The sequence below is a fragment of the Somniosus microcephalus genome, chromosome 19 (assembly GCF_052327205.1).
Source record: "Somniosus microcephalus isolate GS21.2 chromosome 19, FLI_Smic_1.0, whole genome shotgun sequence".
In the NCBI taxonomy this organism is placed as follows: domain Eukaryota; kingdom Metazoa; phylum Chordata; class Chondrichthyes; order Squaliformes; family Somniosidae; genus Somniosus; species Somniosus microcephalus.
Window position 1 is genome coordinate 62,843,904 of NC_141005.1, and position 15,510 is coordinate 62,859,413.

General features: G+C 45.0%; 2 protein-coding genes across 2 annotated transcripts in view; one reads left to right on the forward strand and one right to left on the reverse strand.

The window, feature by feature from the left end:
- The window catches only part of tcn2 (transcobalamin II), a 57,104-nt gene extending 55,733 nt beyond the window's left edge, over positions 1-1,371 (reverse strand). Inside the window, exon 1 of the mRNA XM_085961888.1 lies at positions 1,267-1,371. The gene's annotated coding sequence lies outside the window, so the exon portion shown is untranslated. The remainder of the gene's footprint in view (positions 1-1,266) is intronic.
- Positions 1,372-4,841: 3,470 nt separating this feature from the next.
- The window catches only part of LOC147104524 (protein tyrosine phosphatase domain-containing protein 1-like), a 73,252-nt gene continuing 62,583 nt past the window's right edge, over positions 4,842-15,510 (forward strand). The window contains exons 1-3 of the mRNA XM_085962189.1: positions 4,842-4,958; positions 6,206-6,287; positions 13,725-13,811. Of these exons, the coding sequence (XP_085818315.1) occupies positions 4,842-4,958; positions 6,206-6,287; positions 13,725-13,811 (286 nt within the window). The remainder of the gene's footprint in view (positions 4,959-6,205; positions 6,288-13,724; positions 13,812-15,510) is intronic.

Consider the following 15,510-nt stretch of genomic DNA (forward strand, 5'->3'; position numbering starts at 1 on the left):
ATTCTTATCATATAAATGGAAAAATTTGACATTTCACAGACATAAAATTAGTTTTTCAGGGTCAGAACGGTTGTTCAGCAGTCAATACACTATTAAAAACCCAGTTATACCTCTTTCAGCTAGATTTAACATTTTCAGGGTTTTTAACAGCAATATTCTAGCGTAATTGGAGGAGTTAAAAGAAAGGCTTGCATTTATATAGCGCCTTTCACGACCACCGGACATCTCAAAGCACTTTACAACCAATGAAGTACTTTTGAAGTTTTGTCACCGTTGTAATGTGGGCAAAGCGGCAGCCAATTTGCGCACAGCAAGCTCCCACAAACAGTAATGCGATAATGACCAGATAATCTGTTTTTTGTTATGTTGATTGAGGGATAAATATTGGTCAGGAGCTACGGTTCCGTGTGATTTGAATTGATTGCCGGCTCCGGGAGTTCCACTGCGCCACCTGTGGAGAAGCGTAGAATCACAGACAGCAACTTCTGGATTTCCGCGTTTATCTGCGCATACGCTGACTCCAGATGTTGCGGTCACTTTCAGAGGAGTAATGATGCTGCCAGTTTCGCCGGCATTACCACCGCAAAATTATTATTCTGATGCCAAGTAACCCTGGCCTGTCCCTTTAAGGCCACCATTTCAGGCTGTAATTAGCAGATCCTGAGGTCAACTGGAGGCGAACGGCCCTTGGGTCCATCCTGAGGGTAGTTCCTGTTGCCGGGGAACTTCCTCTTTAGATTGGCTTTCTCACACAAAAAACCCCAGGAATGTACATATGTGACACCTGAAGTGTGAGGGCCCTCACTCAATTATATAAAAAAAGGTAGAAGATAAATTATGCGTCCGATGTATTTAAACTTTAACCCTCCCCCCTGTTGATCTTAAACCTTCTCTCTCTGGGACTGTCTGAACTTAAAGCAACTAGGGGGAGGCGAGACTAGAGCCAGCAGGGAAGATTTTCTAGTTAAAAACACTTGGAGCTGGAGAAACAGGTTGGAAGAGCGGAGAGGAACACGTTGGAAAGACGGGTTCTGCAGTAAAAATAACTCATTTTGTTGCTGTGCGCGAAGTTCTTCGAGTCTAAATAGATGTGCAAGTCTGCTCACCAACTCATAAGATAGGAAGCCGGAACACAACCCCGATCCCCGGCTGCCCAGAGCGAGTGGTCTTGGTCTGTGGGACAGATCCCCGATCGCCAAGCAATGGGCAGCCAACACAACCCTGTTCATTCAACCTGAAATAAAAACATGAAAAGCAATACCCTACCGGCCAGCGGTCGAGAGTGTGAAATGCTGGCTTTCTTGTCTGTCTCTAAGTCGGCGATCGTTCGGTGTCATGTGAGCGCTCAGCTGACTAAAAACCAGCCTCTCTCAGCAAGCCAGGAGGGGGTGGGGGGGTTCTGTTGTTTATTCCGTAACAGCGAACGTGCTCGCACCTCGATCAGCTTTCCGCACTGGCCTGGAGATTAGTGTCGATATAAAGTTTAAAGTGCACCGTGTTGTGTATCTAATTTACATATTTGTAACATGCAATATTTATTTATAAGTGATACATTTTGGTAGGACGAACGAGGAGAGGACATATAAACTGAAGGGTACAATCCTAAAGGGGGTGCATGAACAGAGCGGTCTGGGGGTATATGTGCACAAATCGTTGAAGGTGGCAGGGCAGGTTGAGAAAGTGGCTAAAAAAGCATACGGGATCCTGGACTTTATAAATAGAGGCATAGAGTACAAAAGCAAGTAAGTTATGATGAACCTTTTTATAAAATACTGGTTCGGCCTCAACTGGAGTATTGTGTCCAATTCTGGGCACCACATTTTAGGAAGGATGTGAAGGCTCTGGAGAGGGTGCAGAAAAGATTTACAAGAATGGTTCCAGGGATGAGGGACTTTAGTTACGTGGATAGACTGGAGAAGCTGGGGTTGTTCTCCTTAGAGCAGAGAAAGTTGAGAGGAGATTTGATAGAGGTGTTCAAAATCATGAGGGGTCTAGACAGAGTAGATAGAGAGAAACTGTTCCCATTGGTGGAAGGGCCGAGAACCAGAGGACACAGATTTAAGGTGATTGGCAAAAGAACCAAAGGCGACATGAGGAAAAACTTTTTTACGCAGCAAGTGGTTATGATCTGGAATGCACTGCCTGAAAGGGTGGTGGAGGCAGATTCAATCATGGCTTTCAAAAGGGAATTGGATAAGTACCTGAAGGAAAGAAATTTGCAGGGATACGGTGAAAGGGCAGGGGAGTGGGACTAGCTGAAGTGCCCTTGCAGAGAGCCGGCACGGGCTCGACTGGCCGAATGGCCTCCTTCTGTGCTGTAACCATTCTATGATTCTATGGCAGACGCGTTAGAGGCCCTGCTACAGCAAATTATGGCCCATTATTTCTAACGTGTATAATGTACACCTATTTATAACGTAATATACAATGGCCTAGAAATTAGACGTGGACATGAAACAGGCAGTGTTAAGGCCCAATGATAAGTTGCGCCACCTCAAAATGGTCCAGGCAGCAAGCAAAATTCATGCTCAGTCCTCATTAACATGATTATAGTTTTGATTTCAGCGCTAAAACTAATGCTCGTTGGCGTAATGCTCAACAGGTGGGCCAATATCGGGGCCAGTCTAATTCTCAGTCATGTGTGGCACAGGCTTTATTCAGTACTTAAAGGGGAGGTGCATTGGTGCTGCAGCACCTCATTGTCAAGTCACTCAGAACTGTAGCTGCAAGAAGAAGGTAGTGCAACCCATGGCGGAGCGTCATCAATGGGAGAGATCCCGCAGATTTTCGGACGCGGCTCTTGAGTCACTGGTTGTGGCCATGGAGGGGAGGTGGGCGGTCCTCGTCCCACATATTGGCAGGAAGCCCTCGCCACACACCTTGCGAAGGCTCTGGCAAGAGATAGCCGCCCATGTCACGGCTAGCACTGTGTTGCCAAGGTCGGCCATCCAGTGCCAAAAGAAGTTTAATGACCTCACACGGCAGGTCACGGTGAGTGAAGGCTTCAGCAAATGCTATATCCCACCATCTGCACCACAAGCCTCACACACTTCTCAATACACCACACCCCAGCACTCACCTACCAACAATCTCTACCTATCACCACTCACACCTCACAATCAAAGCTTCACTTCACCCTCACAACCTTACCATTGCTGCAACACTCACACCCACACCTTGCACACACTGACAGCTATTCAACTGTGGCAGGAAAATCATCCAAACACATTGCACCACACTCACACATTTCTCTTTCTCTTGCAGGCCAAGGTTGTGCATAACCAGAGGGAGCAGCAGCAGACAGGCGGAGGGCAGGCTGACATCCAAGAAAGAAAAACCTGCATTTATATAGCGCCTTTCACGACCACTGGATGTCTCAAAGCGCTTTACAGCCAATGAAGTACTTTTGAATGTGGGAAACACGGCAGCCAATTTGCACACAGCAAGCTCCCACTAACAGCAATGTGAAAATGCCCAGATAATCTGCTTTTGTTATGTTGGTTGAGGGAGAAATATTGGCCAGGACACCAGGGATAACTCCCCTGCTCTTCTTCGAAATACTGCCATGGGATCTTTTACATCCACCTGAGAGAGCAGACGGGGCCTCGGTTTAACATTCATCCAAAAGACGGCACCTCCAACAGTGCAGCACTCCCTCAGCACTAGCACTGGAGTGTCAGCCTAGCTTTATGTGCTTAAGTCCCTGGAGTGGGACTTGAACCCACAACCTTCTGACTCAGAGGCAAGTGTGCTACCAACTGAGCCAAAGCTGACAAAGCTGACAAGGCCTCAGCCAGCTGAAGGAGAGTGTGCTGGACATAATTGGGTGGCAGATCGTAGAGGCATGGCAACCGGTGAGGGACAACAATGGTATGGTCATTCCCAATCCTCCTTCTCACATCCCACTTCCCCCTCATCCCATAATATCTTCTCACTTTCAAGCTGCTGATGTTGTATGCATGCATACCTTGCTTCCCACCCCCCTCACCATAACCCAACTCTTGTGCCTTTCTGCTTTCAGATAATCGACAACAAGCACCAGACAAGCTTGTCCCCGAGGTGATGGAGGAGAGCGAGTGGGGAGAAGAAGAAGAAGACACAGTGTAGGATAGAGGTGTATTTGTAGGATTTAGTAATTATTAAGATTCTATAACCATTTTTATTATATAAATATAATGTGAAATTGTATATTTAAAAACCTAAAAAGTCTGTATAAAATGGCGAATGGCTGAGACCAAAGCATGCTGGGAAAATTATGCCAACCTGACTAAAACCATCCGTTAGACATTATTGAAGTAATGGAGTGTTGGGCTAGATCAACACGGAGAAAATCATGGACTGGTGATCAGTAATGTTATAGAAAAGAGGACTAGAGGAGAAGAGATAGAATTAGAGACATCCTTCAGTTGAGAAATTGTAGACTAGACAAACTGTTTTGGAAAACACCTCAAGAATGTTCTGTGAAGTGAAACTCTTAGATAAGGGTATCTTTGTTATGCACAGAAAAAGAACTGGTGGATCTTACAACAGCGTCACTGCATGTGTCACTCGCGGACACCAGCTAAGAAGCTGCCACTGCATGTACTATAGAGGTTAGTGTAGAAGTGTGATCTACACAAGGTGAGGCATCGGGCACAAGTGGGCTGCAGCAAGGCCAGGGGGAAAGGATAACTCAGGGGCCAGCTCCCTGGAGAGTGAGTCCACATGCAAGTTCTGCTGCACAGGACTCCAATGAGGACCTCGATGTGGCGGTCTTCAGAAGAAGGGTTAAGGGCATGCATACCGAATTGCTAGGTGCAATGGCAAGCCTGCCAGACAGCCTCGTGGCAATGTCAAGGAACATGGAGGAGTCTGCCTCCAACATTGCACGGGACTCTGTGCAAAGCTTGGAGCCCAGGATTTCCAGGCTGGAAATGATGGAAGACTCCCAAAGAGATCTTGTCGACCCAGACATGATGGTGCGTGTGATGGGCAATGTCACGGCTCCCATTGCAGCACAGGCGGAAGCCACTCACCATCTTAGTGCTGCAGTGGAAGCACAGACCGCTCTCATGAAGTCTCAGCTTATGCCACCCAAGCTCAGACTGCTGCCACCGTGTCTGGGTTTACCACCGTTTACCGGGGCTTGCAGGGTGTCGAGGCAGCCCAGCAATCTGTGCTCCAACAAATTGACAGGAATGCTGAAGCTCCGCTGCTTGAGATCGTCCTGCAAGGCCATCTGAAGTCTCCCTCATGGAAACTCAGCAGCCTTCCACCAGCCATGCTGCCACCACTGGGGGAGCACGACATAGGAGCACTAGGACAGGGAAGGGCATCTGAACGATGGGCACTAAGGGATTGCACAAGTGTGATTAGTTCATATCGTTAGTGTAAATATGTGTGAATTGATTTTGTTTGGAATCTTTTGAGGCGTCTCTCATTTCAGCTTTGTGCGCAGGAGGATGCTGTGATATTCATGACAGAGGGATGGGATGATGGGGATGTGATGAGGAACAGGGATCTGGAGTTTCATTCATTGGAATCGGAGTTTGATGAGCCATTCACCGACAGTCCCTATGGAAGGGGGATTGGCTGCCTGCCTCCTCCCTTCCTCCTCCTCCTCTCCCTCATCCTCCTCATGAGGTGGTCCCACAATCTCTACTAGCAAGAGCTGCACCCTCTTGATGGCCAAGTTGTGAAGCATGCAGCAGACCACCACAAAATGGGATACCCGCTCCAGCGTGCACTGGCGGATTCCTCCCGAGCGGTCAAGGCAGCGGAACTGTTGCTTCACTAGCCCAATGGTCTGTTCAATGATGTTCCTGGTGGAAGCATGACTCTCATTATATGAGTGCTGGGCACAAGTGTTGGGGTTGCGGAGGGGAGTCATCAGCCAGGTGCAGAGCGGATAGCCCTTGTCTCCGAGCAGCCACCCTCCGGTTTGCTGTGGTGGCTGGAAGATTGCTGGCAAACCGGACTGACGCAGGATGAAAGCATCATGGCTGCTGCCAGAATAGCGGGTATTGACCATCAGGAAGCACTGGGCGTGGTCACACACCAACTGCATATTAAGTGTGTGGTAACCTTTACGATTAAGGAAGATCTCAGGATTGTTATACGGCACCAGCAAAGCCACGTGGGTGCAGTCGATGGCACCTTGCACCATGGGGAAGCCCACTCTCCTGGCAAAGCCACGTGCACACTTCTCCTGCTTTTCGCTGTTTAGAGAGAAGACAATGTAATCCCTTCTCCTGGTGTCGAGAGCCACAGTGACCTCCCGGATGCAGCAATGGACGGCGAACTGAGATGTTAGTTATGCCTCCTGCTGCAGACTGGAAGGATCCGCTGGCGAAGAAATTTAGGGCCACGGTGACCTTGACTGCCACTGGGGGAGCTGTGGTCACCCTGCTCTGAGGCTGCAGGTCTGGTTGCAGGAGGTGGCAGAGTTATGTGACCACCTCCTTGGTGAAGCAGAATCTCCTAATACACTGCTCCTCGTTTAAATGGATATAAGAGAAGTGCTCTCGGAAGACCCTAGGTGGGTTAGGCCTCCTGTTGAGAGCCCTCCTGCTCCCTCTGCACACATCTTCTCTTCTTCGCTGTCTCCGCTCCCTCTCCCGAAGATATTCGAGTGCGAGGGGGACTCCCAGTAGAGCCCCCATGATTGTGAGCAAGTGTTGTGAGCAGAAGCCTTTAAATAATAATGAAGGCGTTCTCCTGCTGCAACCACACTCCCTATTACCTTAGAAACTTGGAAGAAGTTTATAAAGCTGCTGGCTTTGCAGAAGGTTGCACAGAGCCAGTCAAACTAAACAAACATGTCAGGTGCAAGTAGACCAATAGAGGTCTTTAAAATTATGGAAGGTTTTGATAGAGTAGATACAGAGAATGTTTGCACTTGTGGGGAACAGCATAACTAGAGGCCATCAATATAAGATAGCCACCAAGAAATCCAATAGGGAATTCAGAAGAAACTTCTTTACCCAAAGAATGGTGAGAATGTGGAACTCGCTACCACAGGGAGTGGTTGAGGCGAATAGTATAGATGCATTTAAGGGGAGGCTAGACAAGCATATGAGGTAGAAGGGAATAGAGGGTTATGCTGATAGATTTAGATGAGGAAAGATGGGAGGAGGCTGAAGTGGAGCATAAACACCGGCATGGACTGGTTGGGCCGAATGGCCTGTTTCTGTGGTGTATATTCTATGTAATACACTATTTCTAACATGTATAATGTACACTGTTACATGATGCACATGAATAACAATATACTCTACACCACCATCATCAGTCAACAATCACAGGGGTTTCTGTGACCGTCCTCCATATCTCTTTCAGTCGGGGCTCTGAACCCTAGTGTTGTGTTTGGGACTGTCATTTACCTGTTCTGTACTGCAGCTGCATCACGGCTTGCAACTTGTGGACGCCGTTGGCTAATTCAAGGATTAGCTCATCCGCCTTTTGATGGCGTTTTCCCCGAGGGTCCTGCTCCCTTCCTCCAGGGGCTCATGCACCCGAAGCCGGTGGCACTTTCTGGAGTTAACGGGTTACTTAACCACCACCCCGGCACTCGGTGTTGACCAGTCACAGGTAGTACCATCTACTGTCGTTATAGTAACAGGTTTTAACACCTCACATGACATGACATATGGCATACATAATGGAAACTTTTAGAATGTAACACTTTATATTATATAAAGTACATTTTATAATGGATATTGTTACAGAGTAACACTGCCCTATATTGCACAATAACACTGCTCTGTAATTATAGGCAGCAACACTGTCCTATACTATACGCCACTGTTAGTAGCAGTAGTACTATACATAATAACACTGCTCTGTACATTATATACACAGTAACACTGCCCTATGTTATACCATAATAACACTGCTTTTACAGTTGAGCATAGAACCAGGCCGGTACACGGGAATGCAGATGCCCTCTCCCAAATGTCGGCCTCACAATATAAATTGCTCTGGCTCTTTGCTGGCGGGGAGGAATCTGTAACAGAATGAGGCAGGGACGATATGTGAGCCATAGGCTTTTGAGAGCTCTGTATCCGCTATAGGGGTACAATTTTAAGAAATTGTATAAAATGTCAGAATGACCAAGGCAAGGCGGTATAGCTAAAAGAAATCTTTAAAGGCAATTAAGGTCAATCAGGAACAACTCCCAGCCTGGAAGGGTAAAAGGCAAGGAAATAGTTCAGATGGGAGGAGGCTGGAGAGGAAGGAGCGAAGAGTGAGAATCTGTTTGTTGGAAGGTATCCTTGCTATTGCTTTGTCATCTCTGTTTTGAACATTAGCTCTAATCTGCGTGTCTAATTGACCACTGGGTCCTGGGATTACATCAGTTTATTACAATAGAACAACATGTATTTTTACAATATAAGGGAATAAAAAACATTTTGTCTTTACTAAGTACACCTTGTAAAGAACTCTAACTTTGACCTGAAATACTCAGTCTGCTATTGATATTCTGTAGCTGCAGGTAAACTCAGCTCGAAACACTGAGACCTGGTAAAATTAACTTATGACACCAGGGAAGCTCATTGTATTGTGAAATGCTGAGCTTGTAGCCTTGTTAGCAGTTAGCATAGAGCCAGTGCTGGAGAGAGGGCAAGGGAGCGAGATGGCTGTGTGAATATAAACAGTGAGGCGTAGGAGAGCTGATACCACTGGGTATGTTATTACCAGCCAGTTGCTGATCGGTGTTCACATACTGCTTTAGGCAGTGGATGGCAGAATGGAAGTAATGAAAAATGGACAGTGACAAAGGCATCACCAAGATATTAGCAACAACTTGCATTTATATAGCACCTTTAATGTAGTAAAATGTGCCAAGGCACTTCAGAAGAGTGCTATTAGACAAAATTTGACACTGAGCCACATAAAAAGATATTAGGACTGGTGACCAAAAGCTTAGTCAAAGAGGTAGATTTTAAGGAGCGTCTTATAGGAGGAGAGAGAAGTAGAGAGGTTTAGGGCGGGCCTAGACAGCTGAAGGCATGGCTGCCAATGGTGAGGCAAAGGAAATCGGAGACGTACAAGAGACCATAATTGGAGGAACACAGAGTTCTCGGAGGCTTGTAGGGCTGGAGGAAGTTACAGAGATGTGGAGGGGCAAGGCCATGGAGGGATTTGAACACAAGGATGAGAATTTTTAATTTGAAGCATGGTTGGACTGTGAGCCAGTGTAGGTCAACGAGCACAGGGGTGATGGGAGAATGGGACTTGATGCAAGTTAGCACCTTCCAAAGGCTACCACCAGAGAAAAGGTGTTATGCAGCAGTTCCATGTCTACAGTCTATTCCATCAACACACGCAAACCTCAGAGTACACATCCTGACAAGTTCATCGCAAAACATAGCTAGGTGGATTTTCATTTACAGTCTTGTACAGTATTAATGGTTTAGTATCTCAAGAGAGATTCAATGCAGTGATGTAGAGTATTAATAGTCTAGTATCTCACACACAGGCAATACAGTACAGTATTGGTAGAGATGAGGGAGTGGTTGAACAAATCAATGGCTGCAGACATATCATTGCCATGACAGACAAAGGCTAGGCAGTTTGGAGTTTGAAAGTGTACTTTGAGGGGAGGGGGGCGGGCACGGTGGGGGCAGTTTTTTCCAGGGTCGACACAGAAGGAAGTGAGATTGGAAGGAATAGAGTACCATAGGTGGTGAGAGATACAAGGAGGTGTTTGGAGATGGCCTTGTCAGCGATTGAGATCAAAGGAATAGAGAGGCCATGGGAGATGGCAAGGTTGAGGGGACAGCCATGAATATGGGTTGTAGAGTTTATATGGTGGGAGAGGTTTAAGGAGGACACGAGAGCAGTAAATTCAGAGGCGAGAGGGAAAGGGGAGCTCAGTTGGAGATTGAATCGCCGAAAATAAGGAGACGCTGAGTGCTGAGGCTGAGGGAGGGTAGGAGGTAGGATATCTTGGTGTGAAACTCAGGGTGGGGTGATAAACAATGAGGATGTTAAAGGAGGGCTGGAACAAGATGAAGTGCTCACAGGAGGAGAAGGTACCAGATAAGGTTTAGGCAAGGCAGATGATGGGAAATATAGCCAGGTGGGGAAGCTTCAGTTATAGGTAAGGTGCCACCACCAGTGAGCCAGAAAGTTCAGAAATTTTGGAAGGAAAACATGAAGGGGGCATGATCATGATCATGATCAACAAATGCAATGGATCTGCAGGTAGGGTAGTGGAGTCAAAATCCTTTTTTTTTTTAAAGAAACTGTTGGAATCTGTGATGGGGAAACTGTAGATTTTTCCGGATGGATAAGGTGCAATGGGCTAAATGGCTTTTCTCATCTATGTTCTTGTGATCAAATGCAGAGGCAGGTTCTGGTTTAAGTTCCGACTAGTTGAAAAACAGTGTATATATACAAACAGCAATGAAAGGCAATATCTATCATGGCTCAGTAAACATCATCATGTTTGTCAAGGACTATTTTTGTGCTTACAGTTAATAAACAATCTTGGTTGCTTTGGATAAGCTGGCATGTACCATCTGGTTCTTAACGTTCACAGGAGAGCTGATGGTTGGCAAATGCAACATGCCGAGGCAGGCTTTAATTAAACTCTGGGTTGATTAGAAACCCCAGTTGGACAAAGAGCTGGCTTTACTTACACTGTTGCTGTTGCCAGCCAGTAATATGACATCCTCTCCCTTGAGCCTATCTGCAATACAAGTCATTGCCTTTTAGGTTTTGACGTCTGCTCTCATAATCCCCAGAGACCCGTTATGGGTGGCAAGAAATTACAGCTAGAAATTGCTCCATGTGTTAGATTCAGCCCAGGAGCAAAGTCATAGCAGGTCCATTAATTTACCAGCAGGATAAATTAACACAGGGAGCAATTTCCAGCTGTGCTAGGATGAGAATCCCCTTCTCTCCAAAGTAATATCTAGGACAATGGAAATTTGTGCCATGGAGTTGGAGAATGTATCAATAGCCACTGGATAATACAGAACAACTGGTAGCAGGGGACAGATGCTGGTCACAAACGAACAATCCAAACGGGACTGGGACCACCAAGCAGTCACATGCTAGTTAGAAAAAGTGAGTTTTGAAGTCGTTTAATAGAGCAGAAGAACTCATTAACATGAATCAGTATGGACTGATGACTCCTGATGAAGTAAACTGCTGGCTTGGGGTTGGGTGGGAATAATGCTAAATTGTTATGTTGAGAAAGTATGCATTAGTTGTATTAGGAGAGGTCGTTAGGCCAGTAAGAATTCAAAAGACTCTCTATTTCCCCTGATGAAGCAGCTCTTTAAACACAGACATGCGGTGCGTTTTCTCTGTTTGGAAGTTTCCTGGCGGCTATCCACCAGCTTCATCATGTAATAAAAGCAGTTGAGGAGAGTCCACGACATGGACCGTATTAATCTGAATTGTAAATGATCTGTTGGAAGGAACATGATCAATTAACAAATGTCTTGTTCCACGCTTTGTGAGTTCATTTTATGATATTTCTTGTATTTAATTGGTCCTATTTTATACTTGAACCAAATATAACCATTGCAACTGAATACAGGTTTGTGGGGTGTTGATTAGAGGCTGTACACAAGTCCTGGAAATACCTTCTTTAACTCAGTTTAATAGAATGCTGCTGTTGGACTGGGTGAGGTAGTTGGCTATAACACTCTCCTTTCATCCCTGGGATCTGGGTGCCGATATTAGCCAACTTGATGGGATGAAACTCTCTCTGTTGGTTGTAAGGATTCTAAGTGAAAATGGGGCTTGGGACAGATTCAACCCAGTTTTAAAGTGGCACCGTGCCACTGAACAAATGGTCCATGACTCAGCTCAAAATGGCACACATTTGGCATTCAGAGAAAGCACAAGAATCCTTGGTCGAGGAAATGGAAATATCATTCTGCTGTAGATGTGGGTACTTTTTTGAGGTTGAAATTAAACCACACTACTGGGACACTTGTAGATGGAGTTTTATCTTGCATCTCAGCTGCGCCAAATGTGATTTAGCGGATAGTGGAGGGGAGCTTTACCATGCATCATACATGACCTGGAAGTTCTTTGTGGGCTTTAAAACCGTACGCTACAAATGTTATGAAAATAGAATTTTTGTTTTACGAGACCTATTTTTATGTATGCACATACCTATCTATAATCTATCTAGAAATTTTACATCTGCATGCACTTCCTGTTTGCACCACTTGACTTCCTGTTGTCACACTTTTTGTGTCAACTTTTTCAATTATTAATTCTTACGTCCACATTTATTATGGATTTGGCCTATGTAAACTCATAATATAATACAAACCCTGGCTCCGGAATTCCTGGGTCCCCGATGTGCAGGGAGAAGTGCGGTGGGGCAGGACCGCTGCCCACTAATATCCAAGGGCAATGACCTCATCAGTTATCCCAGAGTCAACTACTTTACATAATACTGGGCAGGACAAGAGTGTGACTCCTGGCCGTAGTAAGCCCAGATACGCCGGAGGGTGGGAAATTTGGGAAAGGGATGGAACAAGAGCACAACTTCCTCACTTAAAGGGCTGAACCAATTTTAAGGTGAGTAGGCTTCAGTAAGTGGGAATCCAATGGTAGTCCAACAGGAGGAAAAGGATGCGCATGGAATTTTTCTGAGGCTGATGTTGAAGTCTTGCTGTTAGAAATCAGTGGAAGGAGGGATACAATAGTTGGAATAGCTGGGAATAAGCCTACATTACAACAATGACGACACTTCAAAAGTATTCCATTGGCTTTGGACGCCCTGAGCTCGTCAAAGGCGCTATAGAAATGCAAGTTTTTCTTTTTAAGCCATCAAATATAGCAGACAAATTTTATTCTGAATTGTATAATTTTTGTTGTGTTTCTTACAAGTGTTACTTTTAGCAGTAAATTTTCAGGTGGGAAAAAATTCAAGATGACAGCTCAAGCCAACATCATAAAATGTTGATTTGTTAGGTCCAGCTACTTGCTAGTTGGGGTTTGGTATTTGCTGCTACTTGCTAGTTTGGGATTGGTATTTGCTGCTACTTGCTAGTTTGGGATTGGTATTTGCTGCTACTTGCTAGTTTGGGATTGGTATTTGCTGCTACTTGCTAGTTGGGGTTTGCTAACTTTAAAAAAAAAAATTAAGCAATACGTTTGCTCCATTACTGCTGCTTATTTGTTTCTCATTGCTCACTGTGGATGGAATCAAACTGTAGCTAAGTCCCCATATCAGCCAGTCACTAATTTCAGGAAATGCTGAACGGTGACACATTCATGTGTGATGTCTTTGAAAGGCGTGACACGATGGACATGTACTAGAAGCTATAGATAGATAGCTGCTCCCCTCTCTTCATACGAGCCATTTCATTTCATGATATCCTGAGCTGAACAGCCAACAAAAGGGGTACGGTTGAGGCTCAAACTTGACATCACTGAAGAACAGGCAAAAGTGCGTAATTGGGAATAAAATACATTTTCTTATTGAGGATTTTAAACCTTTGATGCCAGTTCAATGCAAGTTCAATTAGATTTATAGTTGCTGTGTCCTGATCAGACTCTCCTGATGCCGTCTGCCCTGTTTTTAACCACTTTGATGTCTGGCAAGCTGAAAGGTTACCGCTGTCCTTCAGGTTTAGACAGTGCTTTTCATATTGAGTTAGATAAAAGCAGAATGTTTCAAAGTAAAAAGAATCTCAGCTTCCAAAACACATCAACTGCCTTTACTTCTATTTGAATCAGGTTGCCTAAGCTTCTGTTGCTCTTGTTAGTGGGGCTGAATCAAACCAACAGTCAGCAGAAGAAGGAAACTGTGTTGGTGCTGAACTTGGAAGACATCTTGTTCTCTATCCATTTCGGTGCTTTTTCCAGTGTGGAAGCTTAAAAGGAATAAGGATGTAGAGGAAAGTACATGGGCTATGCTGCAAATCCTAGAATTCTTCGAAGGATTGATTGGGATTTGAATCAGAGAGAATCTAATGAATGAACTTGTGGAATTAACTGAATATAGCAGGTAAGAAGTGACTCTTCAAACAGGTCAGTTGCACATTTGGCATATTTTACACCATATTCCTGCTGTACTTATTAAAGATAAATTAGACCCAGAAAAATAAGCGTCTGAGTTTTTTCCTGATTACATCCAGATGAATGAATATATAATGATATTCAATATGAAAGCCTTTATTTAGCAATGTTAATCTACCTGCTGTACTCTGTTGGAACTGTACAGGGACATTATTTCGCAGTGTTAATCTACTTGTAGTCATTTAGAAGTACTATGGGGACTTTGTTGTCTACCTGCTGAAGTCTATTAAAATTATTATGCAAGGTAATATGATTCCGGTTCCCTCCCAATACTTTTTATTCGTGCTCAAGGAAAATTCAGCTTCCATAGGCAAGAGCGTGCTTCCTATGAACCGAAATTTGATCCTGCACACAGTATCTAGGACAGCGGCTCCTGGGCAAAACAATGAATTATTTTACCATTTAAGGTATGCACTGGAGCTAATATGGGATACCACCATTCCTGATCTTTCTGACTGCTGGTAAATACCACACTGACGGACTTTATAGTTCAGGCTAAAATCTACTGGTTTGTTTTTATTAAGATGGAAAGTTATCCAGAATCACAAGCAAACCAGCACATTAAATACAATGGCTCTGAAATTCCGCTGGGGGATCTCCTGCTATAACCTCCAGAAAAATAGGAAAATTGACCAAAAACAACCAAATCCAGCAGGAGACCGGGAGAACCCCACAGAGTTTCAAGACCAAAATACTTAATTTGCACTGGTATGTTATTGTTTTTTCAGATCAACTTATCAAGTGGTTTCATGATTTTTACCCCAGGGGCGATTTTGTGACTGGGGGCGCGTTGGAGGCGGGACTGCTGCTTGGCGGGTCGATGTCCCGCGCTATTTTCCCTTGACTGACCTTGTTAAGCCCGCCCAGCGGGCTTAGCAGGCCAATTAAGGGGAAGCCAGTTGCAGAGAACGTCAGATGAATTATCATCGTTTGACAGCTCTGTGAAGCTGTCAAACGATGACATTCTCTGTAGTTTGATGAGGTCTTGAATTCAAGACCTCATCAAACTTCTTTCTTTTACAGAAATGAGATGGTTGTTGCATCTGAGAATGCAACGTCCATCTGTCATCTGCAACACAGAGGTGTGAGACTCTCTGCATACACACCGACTGAAGCCTGCAGGGAGAAACAAAGGTAAGTAAACTTTTACTAACACTTTGCACTTACCTCAGATACTCACCTCTCCACTCTTGCACCCATCACTTACCTTCACACCACACTTTTGCATCCCCCGTGTTGAGTCTGTGTGTCCCAGTTATGCTTATTATAAATCACTGGACACAGACAACAAGAATAACTTTAACAGGTCTTTACTATTCGGAGGTCAGGGCTGAACTGCCCGGCAAATCACTACACAACGTTTATATACCGGTGTGGTAACCACCGGTATTACAGTATACAGCAGCCAAGAGAAAGTAGTACATCTCTTAAAGTAGTTCTCTTAAGGTGGAACAGGTTACATACACCACACCC